Source organism: Callithrix jacchus, chromosome 13 (genome assembly GCF_049354715.1).
Source record: "Callithrix jacchus isolate 240 chromosome 13, calJac240_pri, whole genome shotgun sequence".
In the NCBI taxonomy this organism is placed as follows: Eukaryota; Metazoa; Chordata; class Mammalia; order Primates; family Cebidae; genus Callithrix; species Callithrix jacchus.
Window position 1 is genome coordinate 97,706,582 of NC_133514.1, and position 18,348 is coordinate 97,724,929.

General features: G+C 39.1%; 1 protein-coding gene across 5 annotated transcripts; it reads left to right on the forward strand.

Moving 5' to 3' along the window:
• The first annotated feature begins 2,522 nt into the window (after positions 1–2,522).
• LOC118146902 (uncharacterized) lies at positions 2,523–17,946 on the forward strand. 5 transcript variants are annotated; one of them, XM_078348184.1, is made up of 5 exons: positions 2,523–3,192; positions 6,071–6,187; positions 10,554–10,982; positions 11,108–11,272; positions 13,065–17,946. In XM_078348184.1, the coding sequence occupies exons 3-5, from the start codon at positions 10,926–10,928 to the stop codon at positions 15,060–15,062; spliced, it is 2,220 nt and encodes a 739-aa protein (XP_078204310.1). In that variant the 5' UTR covers positions 2,523–3,192; positions 6,071–6,187; positions 10,554–10,925; the 3' UTR covers positions 15,063–17,946. The 5 variants fall into 5 exon arrangements, with proteins under 5 accessions (XP_078204310.1, XP_078204311.1, XP_035127026.3 ...); XM_078348185.1 differs by lacking the exon at positions 10,554–10,982; XM_035271135.3 differs by lacking the exon at positions 6,071–6,187.
• Positions 17,947–18,348: the final 402 nt, after the last annotated feature.

The following is an 18,348-nucleotide window of genomic DNA, read 5'->3' on the forward strand; positions in this document are numbered from 1 at the left end:
CTGAAAATTTAAGAACATGGTAATTTACATGTGCATTCTTTCTTTGGCTCTTGCAATGGTCAATCAATTAATGATAGTGAGAAAGGGACTTTGATGTTTTGTCACTGAAAGAATGATGTATATACTCCATATATTTCTGAAATAATGATACACTTTTCTGGAATTCTACCTACTTGGTGGTTATGAAACTCTGGTGCAAAATTTAAATATTTGTATCTCATATCACAATGCTATGTTAAATTTTAAAATAGCTCAACTAAAATATATAATCTAGTTAACTGACACATGTGTTCACTAGAGATATTAAATACACCACTCAATAGTGGTATAGTTTAGTACTAGCGAATCTTCGAACTCACATAGGTTCCTTATAGCTAAGTGACAACCTGTCTTGTTTGCATGAGATACTGTTGTCTCTGTGAAATTACTACTACGGCTTCCTTTTTTTCTGAGCTGGAATTTCACTCTTGTTTACCCAGGCAGGAGTACAATGGCGCAATTGTGGCTCACCACAACCTCCTCCTCCTGGGTTCAGGCAATTCTCCTGCCTCAGCCTCCTGAGTAGCTGGGATTACAGGCATGCGCCACTGTGCTCAGCTAATTTTTTGTATTTTTAGTAGAGACGGGGTTTCAACATATTGACCAGGATGGTCTTGATCTCTTGACCTCATGATCCACCCACCTTGGCTTCCCAAAGTGCTGGGATTACAGGTGTGAATACTTTCAAAAGGCATTTGTGTGTGTGTGTGTGTGTGTGTGTGTGTGTGTGTGTGTGTGGTTTAATATCCAAAACATTATGTTTGGCTTTTGCCTTTTTATTTTCTTTATTTTAATTTTTTAAATTATATTTTAAGTTCTGGAGTACTTAAATGTGCAGGTTTGTTACATAGGTATACACATGCCGTCGTGGTTTGCTGCATCCATCACCCTGTCATCTACATTAGGTATTTCTCCTAATGCTATCCTTCCCTAATTCGCCTACCCCCTGCTATCCTTCTTTTACCCCCGACCCCCCAACAGGCCCCGGTGTGTGATTTTCCCCTCCCTGTGTCCATGTGTTCTCATTGTTCAACACCCACTTATGAGTGAGAACATACGGTATTGGTTTTCTGTTCTTATGTCAGTTTGCTGAGAATGATGGTGAAGTACATGAACACTCTACTTAAACAGTCCCAGAAGCCATTGTTTCTGACTCTTTTGGACCAAATTTCTTCCCTAGATTTTTCATGACCTTTTTGTACTATAGGCCCCAGGGCTGTTTTTCTTTGCTTCAGTGGATTCCAATGGAAACTTTTTGCTGAAGAATGCATTTATAAAAGAACTTTAGAAAGGATTACAAAGTTTTAAAATACATAATATTTGCTCTTTTTCACCATTGAACAGTCAGCACTTGGCACAATGCTTGACTATAATAGAGACTCCATAATTACTTGTTGAAAAAATAAAGCACTTAAAAACTTAACCATTTTTTATTTAAGAAAATTCAAGTTTCTTCACCCACACACTTTTCTTCCCAAAGATACTAAGCTACTTCATGATTACCCTTGAATCATTGCTTAGTAAAATATTTCTCAAACATTGTTTGAATAAAGATTACTTAAAATTTGGACAAACAGGACCAAAATTCAGACTCCCAGATCCTGCCCCTGAGAGGCTGGTTTTTTCTCAGATAATGACAGATAAATAATAGGCATTCCATCTAGGATTCTCTCTAACTCCAAGTCTTTGAAATCTTTGCCTGTCTTTAATTTCAAAAAGATATTTCCTTGACTTCCTACTAAGCTGTCCATCTTTCTACCATGTCATTATTAATAAAGTATTTGTGGAGAAGATATTAGACTGCAAAGAAAAGCCAGGTTCCACAATGCAACTGGCTCTTACCACTTCCTCTCTCTGGGCACAAATTTCCTCAACCTTAAAATGACATGGCTGAGCTACAAGATCTCTCAGGTCTCTTGCAACAGATAGTTCTTATCTTTGAAGCCTGATAGATGTCTGATCATGAGACATTTTCCACAAAAGAATACAACTACTTTGTCTTTGTTGCTTCATTTGCAAGAAATAATTGGTGGATTAACTACTACTTAAGAGACATTTCAGTCTTTTAGGTTTTTAAACACCATTCTTCACAAACAACTTTCTGCACCAATTTTATTTCAGATTCCCTAGATACATGTATTGGGAGAGGACTGGTAATTTTCATTTCAGAGATTAAATATTATCTCTTAACTCTTGCCAATTGTCTTTTAGATTCTACCAAAGATATTTCTACAGATAAGAAAAATGCCTTTGCTTTGGAGTATAATTTTTAATAGTTGGAAGAGCCTCATCTGCCCACATGCCCTGTTATTAAGTTGTAAACACAATCAGAAGTAATCGTTTGGGTGGCCATGCCAATTGGAGCCCCTAAGATGTGAAGAAAAAGGAACCCTGGTGAATACATGTGCAGAGATTTGTTCCTCAGATTAACTATCTGTGGTGTATTGGAGCTTGAAGAAGGCTAAGCCAAGTCAGCTTAATTTGTTTTCAGAAGCAGAGAGAGGAAGAGAATAGACTGGAAAAGTTGTAGAGCACAGAAAGGTACCCAAGAAGGTCAAGACTTGAGCAGTGGGTGGTGAGTGTGTAAATTTGTTTCCTCTGAAAGTTATTTCCTCTTATTTGAGGAAAAGACAGTCACATGTGGTTAGAAGGAAGCAATAGAAACATTAGAAAAGAAGCAACAGAAACATTCACTTATTCCAGAATTCTGTTCCTGTCTCGGGCTGTTCTTGAGGTCGGAAGGAAGAGTCCTGAGAGATGATGTGATAGGGAGAGAAGGAAGAAATGTATCTGAGGGCAGTTTCTTTCTCTTAAGCAGGCTGTTTGTGGAGGAGCATTGAGAGTGTAGTCACAGAGGTGGTATTGATTTTCTTGTTTCTTTACATGATTACTTAACACTGTACTTCTTCGCTGAAGGTGGATCCTTCAGGGAGGGATAATTATTTATTATTTAGTCTAATCCACACTGGCACTGATGTCTCATAGTAGATTCACTGTTAATCAACTCAATTATTTCTCAAGGTTGCAGGTATAAAGGGCAATGAAGAGGCTGAAAAATGTTCCTGGAGTTAAGCTTGTGATATTGGCAGTTCAAGAATGGACAGAAAACATGGGAAATATGTAGTGAATATTGAACGCTCTGGAAACCAGCAAGTGAGTATTGGTGGCACCACTGTGATATATTCTGCTAGTCTACAATCTTAATTTCAGTATTTATGAAACCCTAAGTTGTAAAAATTATAACATAGTTCTTCCCAAAATGGAATTCTTAAAGTTTTACATGGAAGCCAATTTTTACCTACTCTATTACAGCTTCTTAATTAGAAAATGTGTTTTTTTCTGTATATCAATACATGCATAGTAGAGAAACTTATTTTAAATAATCACTGATCTAAGGTATTAGCAGTTTGGGGGGGTAACAATTTAATGATATATTTGAGTAATACTTTACAGTTATTATAATTTAAGCATAAGACAACAAACATAAGTTTGATTGAATTAGCAAATTAAACTTTTAAAATGTGAAATATAGATTTTTATGTTAACTGCCAAGATTGTTAGTAAAATATCTAGATTTATCAGAACCCAAATATTTATGCCTATCTTTGGGAATTAGAAATGAATCTTGTAAGTGAAGTTGAGGCCTAGGAAACAAATTACCTAGCAAATCCGTTAGACTGGCCTCTACTTAAGTGCTTATAAATTTCTTTTTTGGTAAAGAATTGTATTTAGGTAAAATTTTAGAGTTCAATTACATACAACCTTGTTTATTGTTTAGGATTTTAGAAGAAACAATTTAGCTCTGTATGTTTTATGATTGCATTTTATAAAACTCTTCATGTCTAACTAGAGTCCTTGATATTGGAAACAGAAATGTACATATGCTGAATGAAATCAGTATGAGTTTGAATGGATAGTTATGTTTTGTGAGTAAAAGTGTTTTTCTCTCCATGCACTAAGAAGGAAGTTATAAGGCAGAGAAACTTCTCCTTTGATTCTAGATCAGTACCCCTCTACCCTGAAGACAGTCTTTATGGTCCATCTACCCTTGCAAATCTGTCACTCTGTCTTCACAGTGTCAACATACTCAAATGAAAAGATTTATTTGGTAATAGGAATTAGTTAGTCATCTTGACTGTTTTTCTAAGCAATGCTGTTTTCAAATAAAGGTTATGTATTTTTACACTGACTGAATATTTCACTTATATCTGTATGTATACTTGGATGTAGTGACAGAAAAAAATGTTTTTTTTTTTTTTCATTGAGGGCCATTTTAATCGGTGGATTAAATAGAAATTGAAGGCCACATAAAAATAAAATTTAGGAGTTTGTTTTTCCCTCTTAGGAAACAAAAATTGGTAAATTAATCTCTTTATGAATAGGGAGTTTAAAATTTTACTCCGTGTGTATAGCTAATGCGTATCAGATGTACAATGGAGATTATTTGCTGCTACCAAAAGCTAATTAAGTATAATTCACAGCTCCCTAACCGATCAATTGTTAACTTTAGAGACAACTTTTAACTTTAATTTTTAACTTTAGAGACTGACAGGAGAAACTGAGATAGCAAGAATTATATTACCCCCAAAGCTCCAGTGGGGTAGGTTCTCCATTCTTAGTATAGATACCCACTATCTTCCTTCCTTTATAAAGAACTTAAAAGAAATTCAGGCAAGCTGGTATGGAAAGTGAGGTGTTATTTAATTATAAAAGTTAAAAAACAAAAAACTAAGTTCATCACCCTCAGTATACTAAATAGCTGAAGAATAAATGAAGCTTTTAGAAAAGATACATTTTCGTTATTTTTCTCCAAGTTTCTGATTGAAAAACAGATGGGATTTTGTTAAAGTACCTGTGTATATCCTATTTTATCTTATTTAATATTGTTGAATAGCTACTTAAAAAATGTTCTGGCATGCTATTGTGCCTTAAGAAAAATTAGACTCTGGCTAAGTCTTTACACCCAGATATATTCCTTCTTGACTGTATTTAATCACAATTAAACTCTTGTTTTAATAGAATTTAGAGATTAATTGATCTGGCAATGTCAGTAGCTTTTTAAAAATCCACTTAGGATTGGGCATTTAATCAAGAAGGTCAAGAGAGTATATTTATTTTATTTATTTATTTTTATTTTTTACTTTTTGAGACAGAGTTTCACTCTTGTTGCCCAGGCTAGAGTGCAATGGCATGATCTCAGTGCACTGCAACCTTCACCTCCCAGGTTCAAGAGATTTTCCTGCCTCAGACTCCCAAGTAGCTGGGATTACAGGCATTTGCCATCACACTCAGCTAATTTTTGTAATTTGGGTAGAGACAGGGTTTTACCATGATGGCCAGGCTGTTATCAAGCTCCTGACTTCTGGTGATCCACCTGCCTCAGCCTCCCAAAATCCTGAGATTGCAGGCATGAGCCACTGTGCCTGGCCGGGAGAATATATTTAAATAATATTCTTGCCGTCCTATTAGAAAAAAGTTCTAGATAATTATATAATATTTTTCAATTGTAACAAATTTACATGGACAAATTTACAGTCCTTTGAATATCTAACAGAGATTATTCTCCTTTTTTTTGAGGCGGAGTTTCGCTCTTGTTATCCAGGCTGGAGTGCAATGGCGCGATCTCTACTCACTGCGACCTCCGCCTCCTGGGTTCAGACAATTCTCCTGCCTCAGACTCCTGAGTAACTGGGATTACAGGCACATGCCACCATGCTCAGCTAATTTTTTGTATTTTTAGTAGAGACAGGGTTTCACCATGTTGACCAGGATGGTCTCGATTTTCTTGACCTCGTGATCTGTCCGCCTCAGCCTTCCAAAGTGCTGGGATTACAGGCTTGAGCCACAGCGCCTGGCCTTTCTTAAAACTGTTTGTGAGATTACTTTTTCTGTCAACCTCCCTTTAAGAAACACCTAACCCCCCCACATTGTTTCACATTTGAACCCAACTTTTTAATGCATTTACTTTTAAAATATTTTAAATAGGTACCCATGTACCAAACACAAATGGAGTCTTTCTCTTTTTTTGAAGGCGGAGTCTCAGTTAGTCACCCGGGCTGGAGTGCAGTGGCGGGATCTCAGCTCACTGCAACCTCCGCCTTCCCATTCAACTGATTTCCCTGCCTCACCTGAGTAGCTGGGATTACAGGTATCCACCACCAAACCTGGCTAATTTTTGTATTTTTAGTAGAGACCAGGTTTCACCATGTTGGCCAGGCTGGTCTTGAACTCCTGACTTCAGTTGATCTGCCCACCTCAGCCTCCCAAAGTGCTGGGATTATAAGTGTGAGCCACTGTGCCTGTCCAAAGTCTTCTATTTATATCTTCTCAATACCACTCCCTTTAACCTTTGCACTATCCACTCCATGAAGACTGTGCTGAGTATGGCTGTACCCAAACATTTTATGGCTTCTCATGCTTTTTATATTTGTATATAAATTCAAACAAGTCTGTGGTGTCTTTAGCCAATGATGGCGTACAATCTATGAGGTTAGAAAGAACAAAAAGAAGCCAAAAAATGTATGTTGAGTAATCACTAAATGATGCATCTTCTATAGTTTTCCATAGACTGTTACGTTCTGTTGAGTATTGGATACTATTCAGAATGCTTAGGCCACAGAATTCAGTTTTATATGGGGAGTCTTAGTGAAGGGTGGACAGAGGTTACTAGTCTTTGCAGTCTTAGAAATCCTGGGCATTATAACCTGAATAATGTAACCAGAAAATGTATGTTAACCTTCTCTTGGCTATAATCATTTCTCAGATTTTCCGTGTTTTTAATTACCTTGACAGTTTTGAGGAGTACTACTGGTCAGGGATTTTATAGAATTTTTCTGCATTAGGATTTGCCTGATGTTTTTCTCATGATTAGATAGGTGTTACTGATTTCTTTAGGGCAGACCACAAAGTTAAAGTGCCATACTTATCACATCAAGGGTACATACTAACAATATGATTTAGCTCTGTTGATGTTAACCTGGCCAAGGTGGTGGTTTGCCAGGTTTCTTCACAGTAAAATTACTCACTTCTCCCCTTTTCTATACTATATTCTTTGGAAGAAAGTCAATAAAGTGCAGCCCACACTTAAAATGTGGGGAATTATGTTCCCTGAGGGTAGATAATCTAGATAAATTGTCCTGAATTATTTTGCACAGGATACTTGTCCTTCTCCACTATTTAATGATTTAGTCATTTATTTATATCAGTATGGACTCATAGATATTAATTTTTTTTAATTTGGGTGATCCAATACAACTTCAGTTATTTGCTCACATTTTTTCCAGGTTTGGCCATTGGGATCTCTCTCTTTCAGTTGGTTTCTGTGTATGTTTGACCTGCCCCATCATTGTGGGTTTTTCTAAAGGAGAGAGTGGGGACTTTCTTATTCTCTGACACTGCAAGATACTCAGGGTCATCTTATATATTTCCTGCTCTAGCCCTAGAAACAGCCATTTCTCTAAGGAGCCCTGGGTCCTTTTATTGGGAATGGTATTTAAAAACCAAGATTATGCACTGCATGTTCTCACTCATAAGTGGGTATTGAACAATGAGAACACATGGACACAGGGAGGGAACATCACACACCAGGGCCCGTCAGGGAGTGAAGGGCTAGGGGAGGGATGGTAGGGTGGGGGAGGGGATTGGCAAGGGATAGCATTAGGAGAAATAACCTAATGTAGATGACAGGGTGATGGATGCACCAAATCATCATGGCACGTGTGTACCTATGTAACAAACCTACACATTCTGCACATGTACCCCAGAACTTAATGCTTAATAAATACATTTTTTAAAAAACCAAGATTTGGGTGCTAGGTATGCTTGTTGCTACTGGCATTTTGTTGCTTCTGGGTCCCTCACCTGACAAAGCAAGAAGACATGTGAATATACTATCCCATGCATATAAACATATCTACAAGTATTTCTATATGTTAACTATGTTGCTATTAAGCTAAGCCTGAGTTTATATTGCTATCTCCAACAGTAATTCATCCAGTCTCTAACTGTAATAATCCATGGATCATTCTAGCCTCCATTGATGAAAAAAGCCAAATTGTAACATATTTTAAAAGGTTTCTTCTGAGCCAAGTATGAGTGACCCTGGCTTGTGACATGGTCTCAAGAAGTCCAGAGAACATGTGCCCAAGGTGGTTGTGTTACAGATTGGTTTTATACATTTTATGGAGACAGAAGTTACAGGCAAAGATGTAAATGAATACATGTGGGGTATACATTGTTTTGGCCTGGAAAGTCAGGGCATCTTGAAGTGGGTGGGGTGGGGGAGTGAGTGTATGCACTGGTCATAGGTGGATTCAAAAGTTTCCTGATCAGCAATTGCATTGAGCTTTGCCTGTAGAGTGAAAGTCAGCAGAAAGAAAGGCTTGAGTTAAGATAAGGAAGGTTGTGGGAGCCAAGATTCTTCTTATGTAGACGAAGCTTCCAGTTGGCAGGCTTCAGAGCTAACAGATGGCAAATGACTCTTATCTGACCTTGAAAGGTATGAGACTCAGTTAAATCTCTTCTGAATCAGGAAAACACCTGCAAAAGGAAGGGGATTTTCTACAGAGCACAAATTTCCCCCACAAGAGATGGCTTTGTAGGGCCATTTCAAAATATGTCAAATAAATACATTTTGTATTTGGGGTAAAATTCTTTTATTTCCATCAGTGCCTGCTTTCTGTCATGTGATGCTAAACCAAGGTCAGGTTGGAGCTGGGTATCTCATTGCTACAAAGAATCTGTTTTATTTATCTATGATCTCTATTTTAATGTTAATTCTGGTCAGTTGTGCCTAAACTCCAAAGGGAAGAGGGATAATAAAGTATGTCTGACCTCTAACCCTTCCTGTTGTGACTCGAAGTAGTTTTTCAGGGTTCTTTGGGATCCCCTTGGCCAAGAGGGGAGTCTGTTCATTCAGTTGGGCAGCTTAGAATTTTATTTTCAGTTTACACTTTCTTCTCTTGCTTATCTGTAAACTTCTACTCTAACAGGGAGAAACCTGGCTCTCATCCTCCCATCTTCCATCCATTTGCTTAATTATTTCATTCCAGTATGCATGTTTGGAATTATTAAACTGTTCTCCTGTGGGTAACAACTGCATCAGCTATGATTCTATGCTGTGTCTAGTTTCTATTGCTTTTAGTGTGACAGACTCCACTTGTCCCAAGGTTCCTTTAGTCAGCACCTTTTTACTCCATCCACTTCAGTGAAGTTGTTGATTCTTATATTTGTAATACAATCAGATTGTTTCATCCTACTTTGTATTCCATCTTGGGATTCTCCAATATCCTCTGTGATTTTCAACAATTTTCATATATTAAGGTTTGTTCATGCTATAGCTTAGTGTACTCATTATTTTGAATTTTTAAAAATTAAGGTACAATATACTTTATGTAAACCATACATAAAGTAAACTAATATTAAGTGAAAAAGTTAATGAATTTTTATACACATATACATACATATATACATCAAGCACATACCTGTGTAACCAACCCCTGTAGAGTCTTAACTAGGGAAAAGGAGTCAGGCTGGTAGGACCAAGGGAAAGCAACAAGTAAGAGCAGATAAGCTGTAAGTCTGCCTTTCTTCATGGTCCAGGACACATAGCTGTCCTGTGCAAATAACTCACAATCCTCCTGCACCCAGCTGATCACCAGACCCCTGTAAGTTAGCTCATTGCAATCTTGGCATTATCAACACTGCATAAATCCCTCTTCAGCACACAGCACAGACCCCATCCAACAAAATCCCCAGCAAGCCTTTATCTCCTTGCTGTCAGCTCCCCTCTTGCTAACTTGCCTGCAGCTTCCTTACAACTTATTTTTCAACTTTCTCTGATAACTCTACCTTTCTTTACCTACAAGTGTTTTGATAAATTATTTTTACCCACTGTGCCGCTGGCCCAGATAGTCACTGATCACCCGTGACATCCCCTAGATCAAAATACAAAACATTTGCAACATCCGGGAAGACCCCCTAAGCTGCTCCCAGTCAGTACCCCATCCTTTCAGAGGGAACCACTCTTACTTCTGTTGCCACGGCTTAGTTTTGTATTTTCTTAAATTCTGAATAAATGGAGTTGTACAGTACTTTTATGTATGTGGCTTATGTTGCTCATCACAGTATCTATATCACTTGTTTCTTCTTTATTACTGTAAAATATTTTATTTGCATAAACAAACCATAGTTTATTTATCCATTTTCCTGTTGATGGATGTTTGAATTGTCTTCACTTTTTGTTATGAATCAAGCTTCTGTGAACTTCCTTGTCCATGGCTTAGGGAACACATAGCTTTCATAGCTCTTGGATGTACAGGCAGGAACACAGTGACTATATCATATGATAGGTCCTGAGAACTGCTAGGTGTCCAGGTGGTCAATTAGGACTTTGAGCCAAACTAAAAGTGATACTAAGCCCTTATTCACTTATTGCAATAGTATAAGCAAGAGGTCAAAGAGGAAAGGGTTCCAGCCACCATAATGTTCCTTTTTTTTTTCCTTCCACATAATAGCACTGGGCAACAGTTATGTGGATAGATGTATTGCCAAAGAAGCACTGAACAAAGGGTTTCTGCCATTTTATGGACCCAGGAGATTGAGGAGAAAGAGGAAGAAGGCCTAGAAGTGGGAAAGAGCTGAGCACTGAATCAGGGTGGAAAAAAATTGTCAAGGCCTCTGATAAGGAGGTCTCCACATAAGTGCTTGAACAGTATCTCAGCTGAGGCAATCCCTGCTTCTACCCCCACACCAAACAAAGTAGTGTCCAGATGGAAGTTCCTGGGCAAGGAATGAAGATATGCTCAACAGCATGATTACCCAGGGTGTGTGGGGGAAGGGGAGGATGAGTTCCTGACTGCAGCTTCCTCCAGAGACTGCAGTGCACAATGCACAGCTACACCAAATCTTCAGGGAAGGCAGCTTCCTTACTTGAGGCGTTCCAGGTGAAGACTTTGCAGTGGCCATATATTTGCATCTGAAAGGTCACATACGGAATTTTGGCCTCGAGCCAGACTTCTCAATAGGTAGTATGTGTTTTATGTTTTTTCCCATTCTTTTCTACCTATAGGCTTTCCTGAGCCCAAGAAACCATGAAGCTCACAATTCAGCATGTCAGTTCTCTACATCAATGGAAATAACTGGTGATGTTGGTACCAATTTAAATGGTGTCTGCACCAGCCCAGTGACCCTTGAACACTCAGAATTTCTAAACAGAGAATTCCAACATTGTCAGGTAATACTTGGGACAACACTGTTTTCTGGATTAAGATATAATCCACATGGAAATACTCTTGATCCAATACTTGGAGGAAAAACATTCAGTCAATTAACATTAATATTTTTCTTTTGAGAAATCCTTTGAAAATATTAAGTCACTGAGAGGGAATATAGGAGAAGTAGAAGATTTATGGGGCTGTTTGTTTAAGGAGTTAATGATCTTGATAGAAAGATAAAAACATGTAAGGAGTTTAGGGAAAATATGTGCAGGTCAAAGAAAATAAAAAATTAGAGGCTTTTATTTTTGAAGTATTGACTAGGTGGTAACCTAGCAAATACATTGGCAGTGAATGACATTGTTTGTAAACCTTGCTCAGGTGGAAGATGAAGTGATGTGTTGAGGTCCCAGGCCCTAATCTGTGGATGATCTCTCTCACTCTGCCTTCCTGTGTGCTCTGAGCCTAACTGTCGGCCTTCTGCAGCCCTCCTGGCTCTGACCTCATATGCTTTCAACTTTGACTTAGATGGTTTCTATACCCTGGGAAGTGTAAAGAGTTTCTAAGAAGATATTTCTTATTTTTTAATTTGGAAAGATATATTCATGAAAATGAGAAAGCATGAGAGATCAGTGGAAATTTCTTTGAACATTAAGGAAAACCAAAGTACAAGGTTTTTCCTAATAAAAATTAAAATTTGGGCCCAGCATTTGTTATTTAAAATCATTTTTGTGTTCATGTTTTATGCTCAATAGGCTCTTCCTGCTCACAGATTTGATAGAACTGATTTGTCAGACAGGGGGATTGCAATTAAGAGTTTTAACAGATAGAGCTGGCTAAATGGAAGACCAGAGTTTTATTATTACTCACATCCACCTCCCGCCAAATTTGGAGGCTAGGGTTTTTCAAACATAGTTTGGGAGAAGGAGAGGTGGCTAGGAAATTGGTGCTACTGCTTGGTTGGGGGTGCAATCATAGGAGTGTAGGAAATGGTTCTTGTGGTCACTGAAGTTGCTTCCAGGTGGGGCCACAGGACCAGTTGGAGCCACCAGTCATCAGAAATGCAAAAACCTGAAAAAAAAAATCTGAAAAGACCAATCTTAGGTGCTACAATAATGAAGGTATCTGCAGGAGTAATTAGGGAAGTTGTAAATCTTGTGATCTCCAGAAAAGTGACAGGTAATCATTTATGTCTACGTCTCAGCAGAATTCAGGTTCCTCTCATTCTCCTCACCTGGTGGTCTTTCATAGCTTTACCAAGGCAGTTTAGTTTTGGGAAGGCCTATTATGCCCAGGAATTAGTAAGGACAGTTTGGAGCTTAAAGGCAAGAAGTTGGTTGATTAGATCACATCTCATTCACTACGATAATTTCCTCATTGTTATAATTTTTGCAAAGTTGGTTTCGTTTATACATTCAATGAAGTAATCTATTTCAAAATCTACAAAGCTGTAGTAATTGAAACAGGACAGTATTGGCCCTAAAAAAGACCAATTGAAGAAGGCAGAGTCTAGAAATAAATCCACATATTTATGATTGATTGGTTTCAACAAAGATGTCAAGAACACACAATGAACAGTCTTTTCAAAAATGGTATTGGGAAAACTGAATATCCGCTTGGAAAAGAGGGAAATTGGACTCTTATCACTCATCATACACAAATATCAACACAAAATGGCAAAACACGTGAGTGTAAGACTTGAAACTATCACACCACTAGAAGAAAACATAATATAAAAAGGATAAACAGTGGCATTAATTTTTCACAAAATATTTATTTTTATCTTTAGTAATTAAAAAAAATCCATTCCAGGTGAAACGAAATTTCTTCTGTGACTGGTCTCTATGGAAAACCTTTCTTGCTTGTCTCTTAGCCTGTGTGATAACAACAGCAATTGGAGTACTCATAGTATCCCTGGTGTATAATGGGAAAAATAATAATGCCTCCATTGTTATCCAGTTTCCCCAAAGCCATGGAACACCCTCATCTGCCACTGGAATAACCTCATCTACAGTTTCTCAACCTACAGTTACAACTACGATAATAAATTCTACCACAAAATCCACTTCAACTAAACCTACAGCAAGCACTTCTATAGAACCTACCAGCACAGTGAACTCCACTAACACTTCAAATGCAACTACAATATCACCAGCCACCACTTCAGCTGAAGCCACAGCCACAACAAATGCAGGAATTTCCACAGAGGCTGCAACCACAAGAGCCACCACTACCACCTCTCCTAAACCCACAACCAAAACATCAGCCAGCACTGCAGCAGAACAGTTTGCCACCACAACTACAGGCACTTACACTGAAGTAAGAACAACAAGAGCCACCATGATCACCTCAGCGGAATCCACAGCCACAACAATAGACAGCACTACAACTGAACAGTCTGCCATCACAACTACAGGTACTTCCACTGAGGCTACAACCACAATGACCACCACTACCACCTCTACTGAACCCACCACCACCACAACAGCCAGCACTACAATTGAACAGTCTGACACCACAACTGTGGGCACCTCCACTGAGGCTGCTACCACAACCACCACCACTGACACCTCTAATGAACCCACCACCACAACAACAGTCAGCACTACAACTGAACAGTCTGCCACTACAACTGCAGGTACCTCCGCTGGGGCTACGACCACACCCACCATGACTACCACCTCTACTGAACCCACCACAACAGTGGCCAGTGCTACAACCGAACAGGCTGCCATCACACCTACAGACACTTGCACTGAGGCTACAACTGCAACAACAACCACCACCACCTCTACTGAACCCACCACCACAACAACAGTCAGCTCTACAACTGAACAGTCTGCCACCACTACTGCAGGTACCTCCACTGAGACTACAATCACAACCACCACTACTGCCACCTCTGCTGAACCCACAGCCACACCAACAGCCAGTACTACAACTGAACAGTCAACCACCACAACTGCTGGCACTTCCACTGAGGCTACAACCACAGCCACCACCACTACCACCTCTACTGAACCCACCACCACAACAACAGCCAGCAGAACAATTGAACAGTCTGACACCACAAATGCAGGTACCTCTACTGAGGCTACAACCACAGCCACCACCACTACCACCTCTACTGAACCCACCACCACAACAACAGCCAGCACTACAACTGAACAATCTGACACCACAAATGCAGGTACCTCCACTGAGGCTACAGCCACAGCCACCACCACTACCACCTCTACTGAACCCACCACGACAACAACAGCCAGCACTACAACTGAACAATCTGACACCACAACTGCAGGTACTTCCACTGAGGCTACAACCACAGCCACCACCACTACCACCTCTACTGAACCCACCACCACAAAAACAGCCAGCACTGCAACTGAACAGTCTGACACAGTAACTGCTGGCACATCCACTGAGGCTACAACCACCACAGCCACCACTGCCACCTCTACTGAACCTATAACCACAACAACAGCCAGCACTGCAACTGAAAAATTTGCTACCACAACTGCAGGCACTTCCACTGAGGCAACAACCACCACAGCCACCACTGCCACCTCTACGGAACCCACCACCATAACAGCCAGCACTATAACTGAACAGTCTGTCACAACTACTGCAGGCACTTCCCCTGAGACTACAACCACAATGGCCACCACTGCCACCTCTACTGAATCTACAACAACAACTGCCGGTATTGAAACTGAACAGTCTACTACAACAACTGAAGGCACTTCCACTGAAGCTACAACCACCACAACCACCACTGCCACCTCTACTGAACCCACAACCACAACATAACCAGCACTGCAATTGAACAGTCTGCCACCACAACTATAGGCACTTCCACTGAAACTACAACCACCACAGCCACACCACTGCCACCTCTACTGAACCCACAACCACAAGAACAACATGGACTACAACCGAACAGTCTGCCACAACTGCAGGCACTTCCTCTGACACTGCTACCACACTTACACCACTACCATCTCTACTGAGCCCAGCACTACAACAGCCAGCACTGAAAGTTGATAGCCTGACACAATAAGTGCAGCAACTTCTACTTAGTCTTCAACCACACTGGTCACCACTACTGCTTCCTCAGAAGTCACCACTTCAAGCCAATCTGGCCATCTAACTGCCAGAACTTTTACTGAGACAGCCACCATGGTGAGCACTACTACCTCTTCTACTTAATCTACGACACCAATAGTAACCAGAAACAACATTGAAACAACTGCCACAATAATGTCAGGCCCTTCCACTGTGGCTACAACTACAATAGCCACCACTCTCCCTTCTACTGTACCCACAACCACAATAGCAGCTAGCACTGAAACTAAACAGACTACTGCAATGACTGCTGGTACTTCCACAGAGGGTACAACCAAAATTACCACTACCGTCACTGAGTCTACAACCACAATAGCAGCCATGATGCCCATTGAACAGACTAGCACAACAACTTCAGGGACTTCCACTTAGCCGTCAATCACAATGATCCCAACTTCTGCTTCTACTGAATCTTCAGCCACAACTGCAACCACCAGGTCACCTGAACTAACCACCACAACAACCACAGACACTCCCACTCAGGCTACAACCAAAAAATTCTCCATTACTACTTTTACTGAACCCACTACTCCAACAGCAGCCAGCATTTTGACTGAACTAAACCTGCAAAACAGAAATAGCCACATTTTGACTATGATCATTATCATAGCAATCATAGGCAGCATTTCTATTAGCCTGTATGTATAAGAGCCAGGATGATTGCTTCAAAAGAACCAATTATCACAACAGCAGCCATTCCTTTGGTTTAACCACAAACCATACAAGCATGTATGGCACTTCAGCTGAACTTACCAGAACAGCAACATGCACCTCATCTAATGAGTCTGTAGACACAAATAATAGTGCTCCATTTTAAGTAAACTAATAACCGCAAAATCAGCTGCTACTTTAACTGAAGTTAGTGTTACTACACCTACTGGTAGCACTTCATCTGAACCTGTCAGTATAATTGTGAGTTCAAATCTCTTAATCCAAACTTGTCACTGTAACTCTAGGCTTCATTCCTTCAACTGAATGCATTACCATGACTACAATTATCTTTTCAATTGAGGCCACAGCCATGAGAACGAGGTTCATATTAACTAAGTCTATGACCATCGTAACTTTTGCTGAATCTACTATCATAAGATTACAGTAACAGTCTCACTCATTGGTATCCACAGTGACCAAAATTCATACTTAAATTGAAGCTAAACTACATAAATCATCCAACAACTTTAGCTCAGCCCTGAATAACTTTCATATCAAATGAACCTAAATTACTATTACTTTAGCAAAATCATCAGACACTGCCACCTGTACTTTAATTGAATTTACAACCCTCGCAATAGCTACCTCCAACTCAGTTACTGAATCTATTCTGTTTTCTGATACAACTGAAACATCATCTTTAACCTCCACTGCCACCAGCTCAACTAAACAAAAACCAACACATACACTACTAACTCAACTGACTCTTCGATCACAACTCCCTAGCAATATCAGCTCAATTTACAATCTTCATAAGCATCATTACCTGTTAACAGAAAATGCAACTACAGTTTATACATAATCTGCTATCACAATATTGCTGGTTCTTCCACTGCCTTTTCAAAAAAGTCCATTTATAGACACATCAACCATGTCACATCGTCAAAATGTGCTACTCCCATAACATCTACTGAAATTTCACAATAGCGACCACCACAGTTCTACTCTATGTACTCCTACAACAGAGAAAACTTTACTGAACCTTTTAATATCCTATCACTGAACTCTATAAGCATTACAATTTCTATTGGCATGTTATTCAATGCCATTCACTACTTATTCATAAATGAGAAACTATTAATTTTTCTAGTAAATTTACTAAGTCAGATTACTACTCTCACTTGACAAAAATTGCAACTTTCTAATGACCTATTCTAGGGCAACTGTGGTTAGTATACCTACAAATTAGATCCTAATACCTACTATTATCATTCCTATACCAGATTCTGTATCTACCATCAGTACCATGGGGAATTCTATGGCCAGTATCACTTCCAACATATTACTCCAACAACACAGGGTTATGAAACAACCACATCTAAAACAAGATTTACTTATTGACCAGTTCACCTATCGCTACCATGACAATGAAATTTATTTTTCATGCCTACACTCATTTTCATGCCTATGCTTAGATTTTAAAATACTACTTAGCAGACCTGAACACTTACTGTGGAGTTTTTCTGTTTTCTCTGTGAAGTTTTAGATAATACAATTTTTCATACAGAGTAAATTCAATCTATTTATGTACATTGGAAACCTGTTCTGATTAAATAAGTTACCAAATATGAATATATTCTTTTATTATTCCAAAGTTTTAGTGCTTAATACATAAACTCCTTATGTAATAGGGAAAGGACATTCTATATGGTGAGGGTATATTGCATGTATGAAGTACTACATTTCCTTTTCAGATTGTATAAAATTATTTCCATTTCATTATTTACTGCTTAAATTGTTTTGCTATTTAAGTAATATTAATGAATATGTTCTGACTATTTTTGGTTTTAAAAACTTATATTCTGCCATTTTTTCAGTAATCTTATACAGTCATTCAATTAAAAACCTTGAGTAAACATTTACTGTGTGCCTGCTATCTGCTGAAATACTGAAGAAAATTTAGAAAAAGAAAATAGCAATGCAGGCCAAGCACAAAGGCTCACACTGTAATTCCAGCATGTTGGGACCCTGAGACAGTAGGATTGTTTGAGGTCAGGAGTTCAAGACCTGCTTGGGCAACGTGATGAGACTCCATCTCTATAAGAAAGAAAAAAAATTAGATGGGCATGGTGAAGCATGCCTATAGCCCCAGCTACTTGGTAGGCTGAGGTGGGAGGATTGCTTGAGTCCAGGAGCTCAAGGCTACAGTGAGCTGTGATCATGGATCATGCCACTGCACTCAGGCATGGGTGACAGAGCAGGTCTCTTAAAAAAAAATAACGCAGGTAACAGTAAAAAACTTACAAATTTGGATTCTATT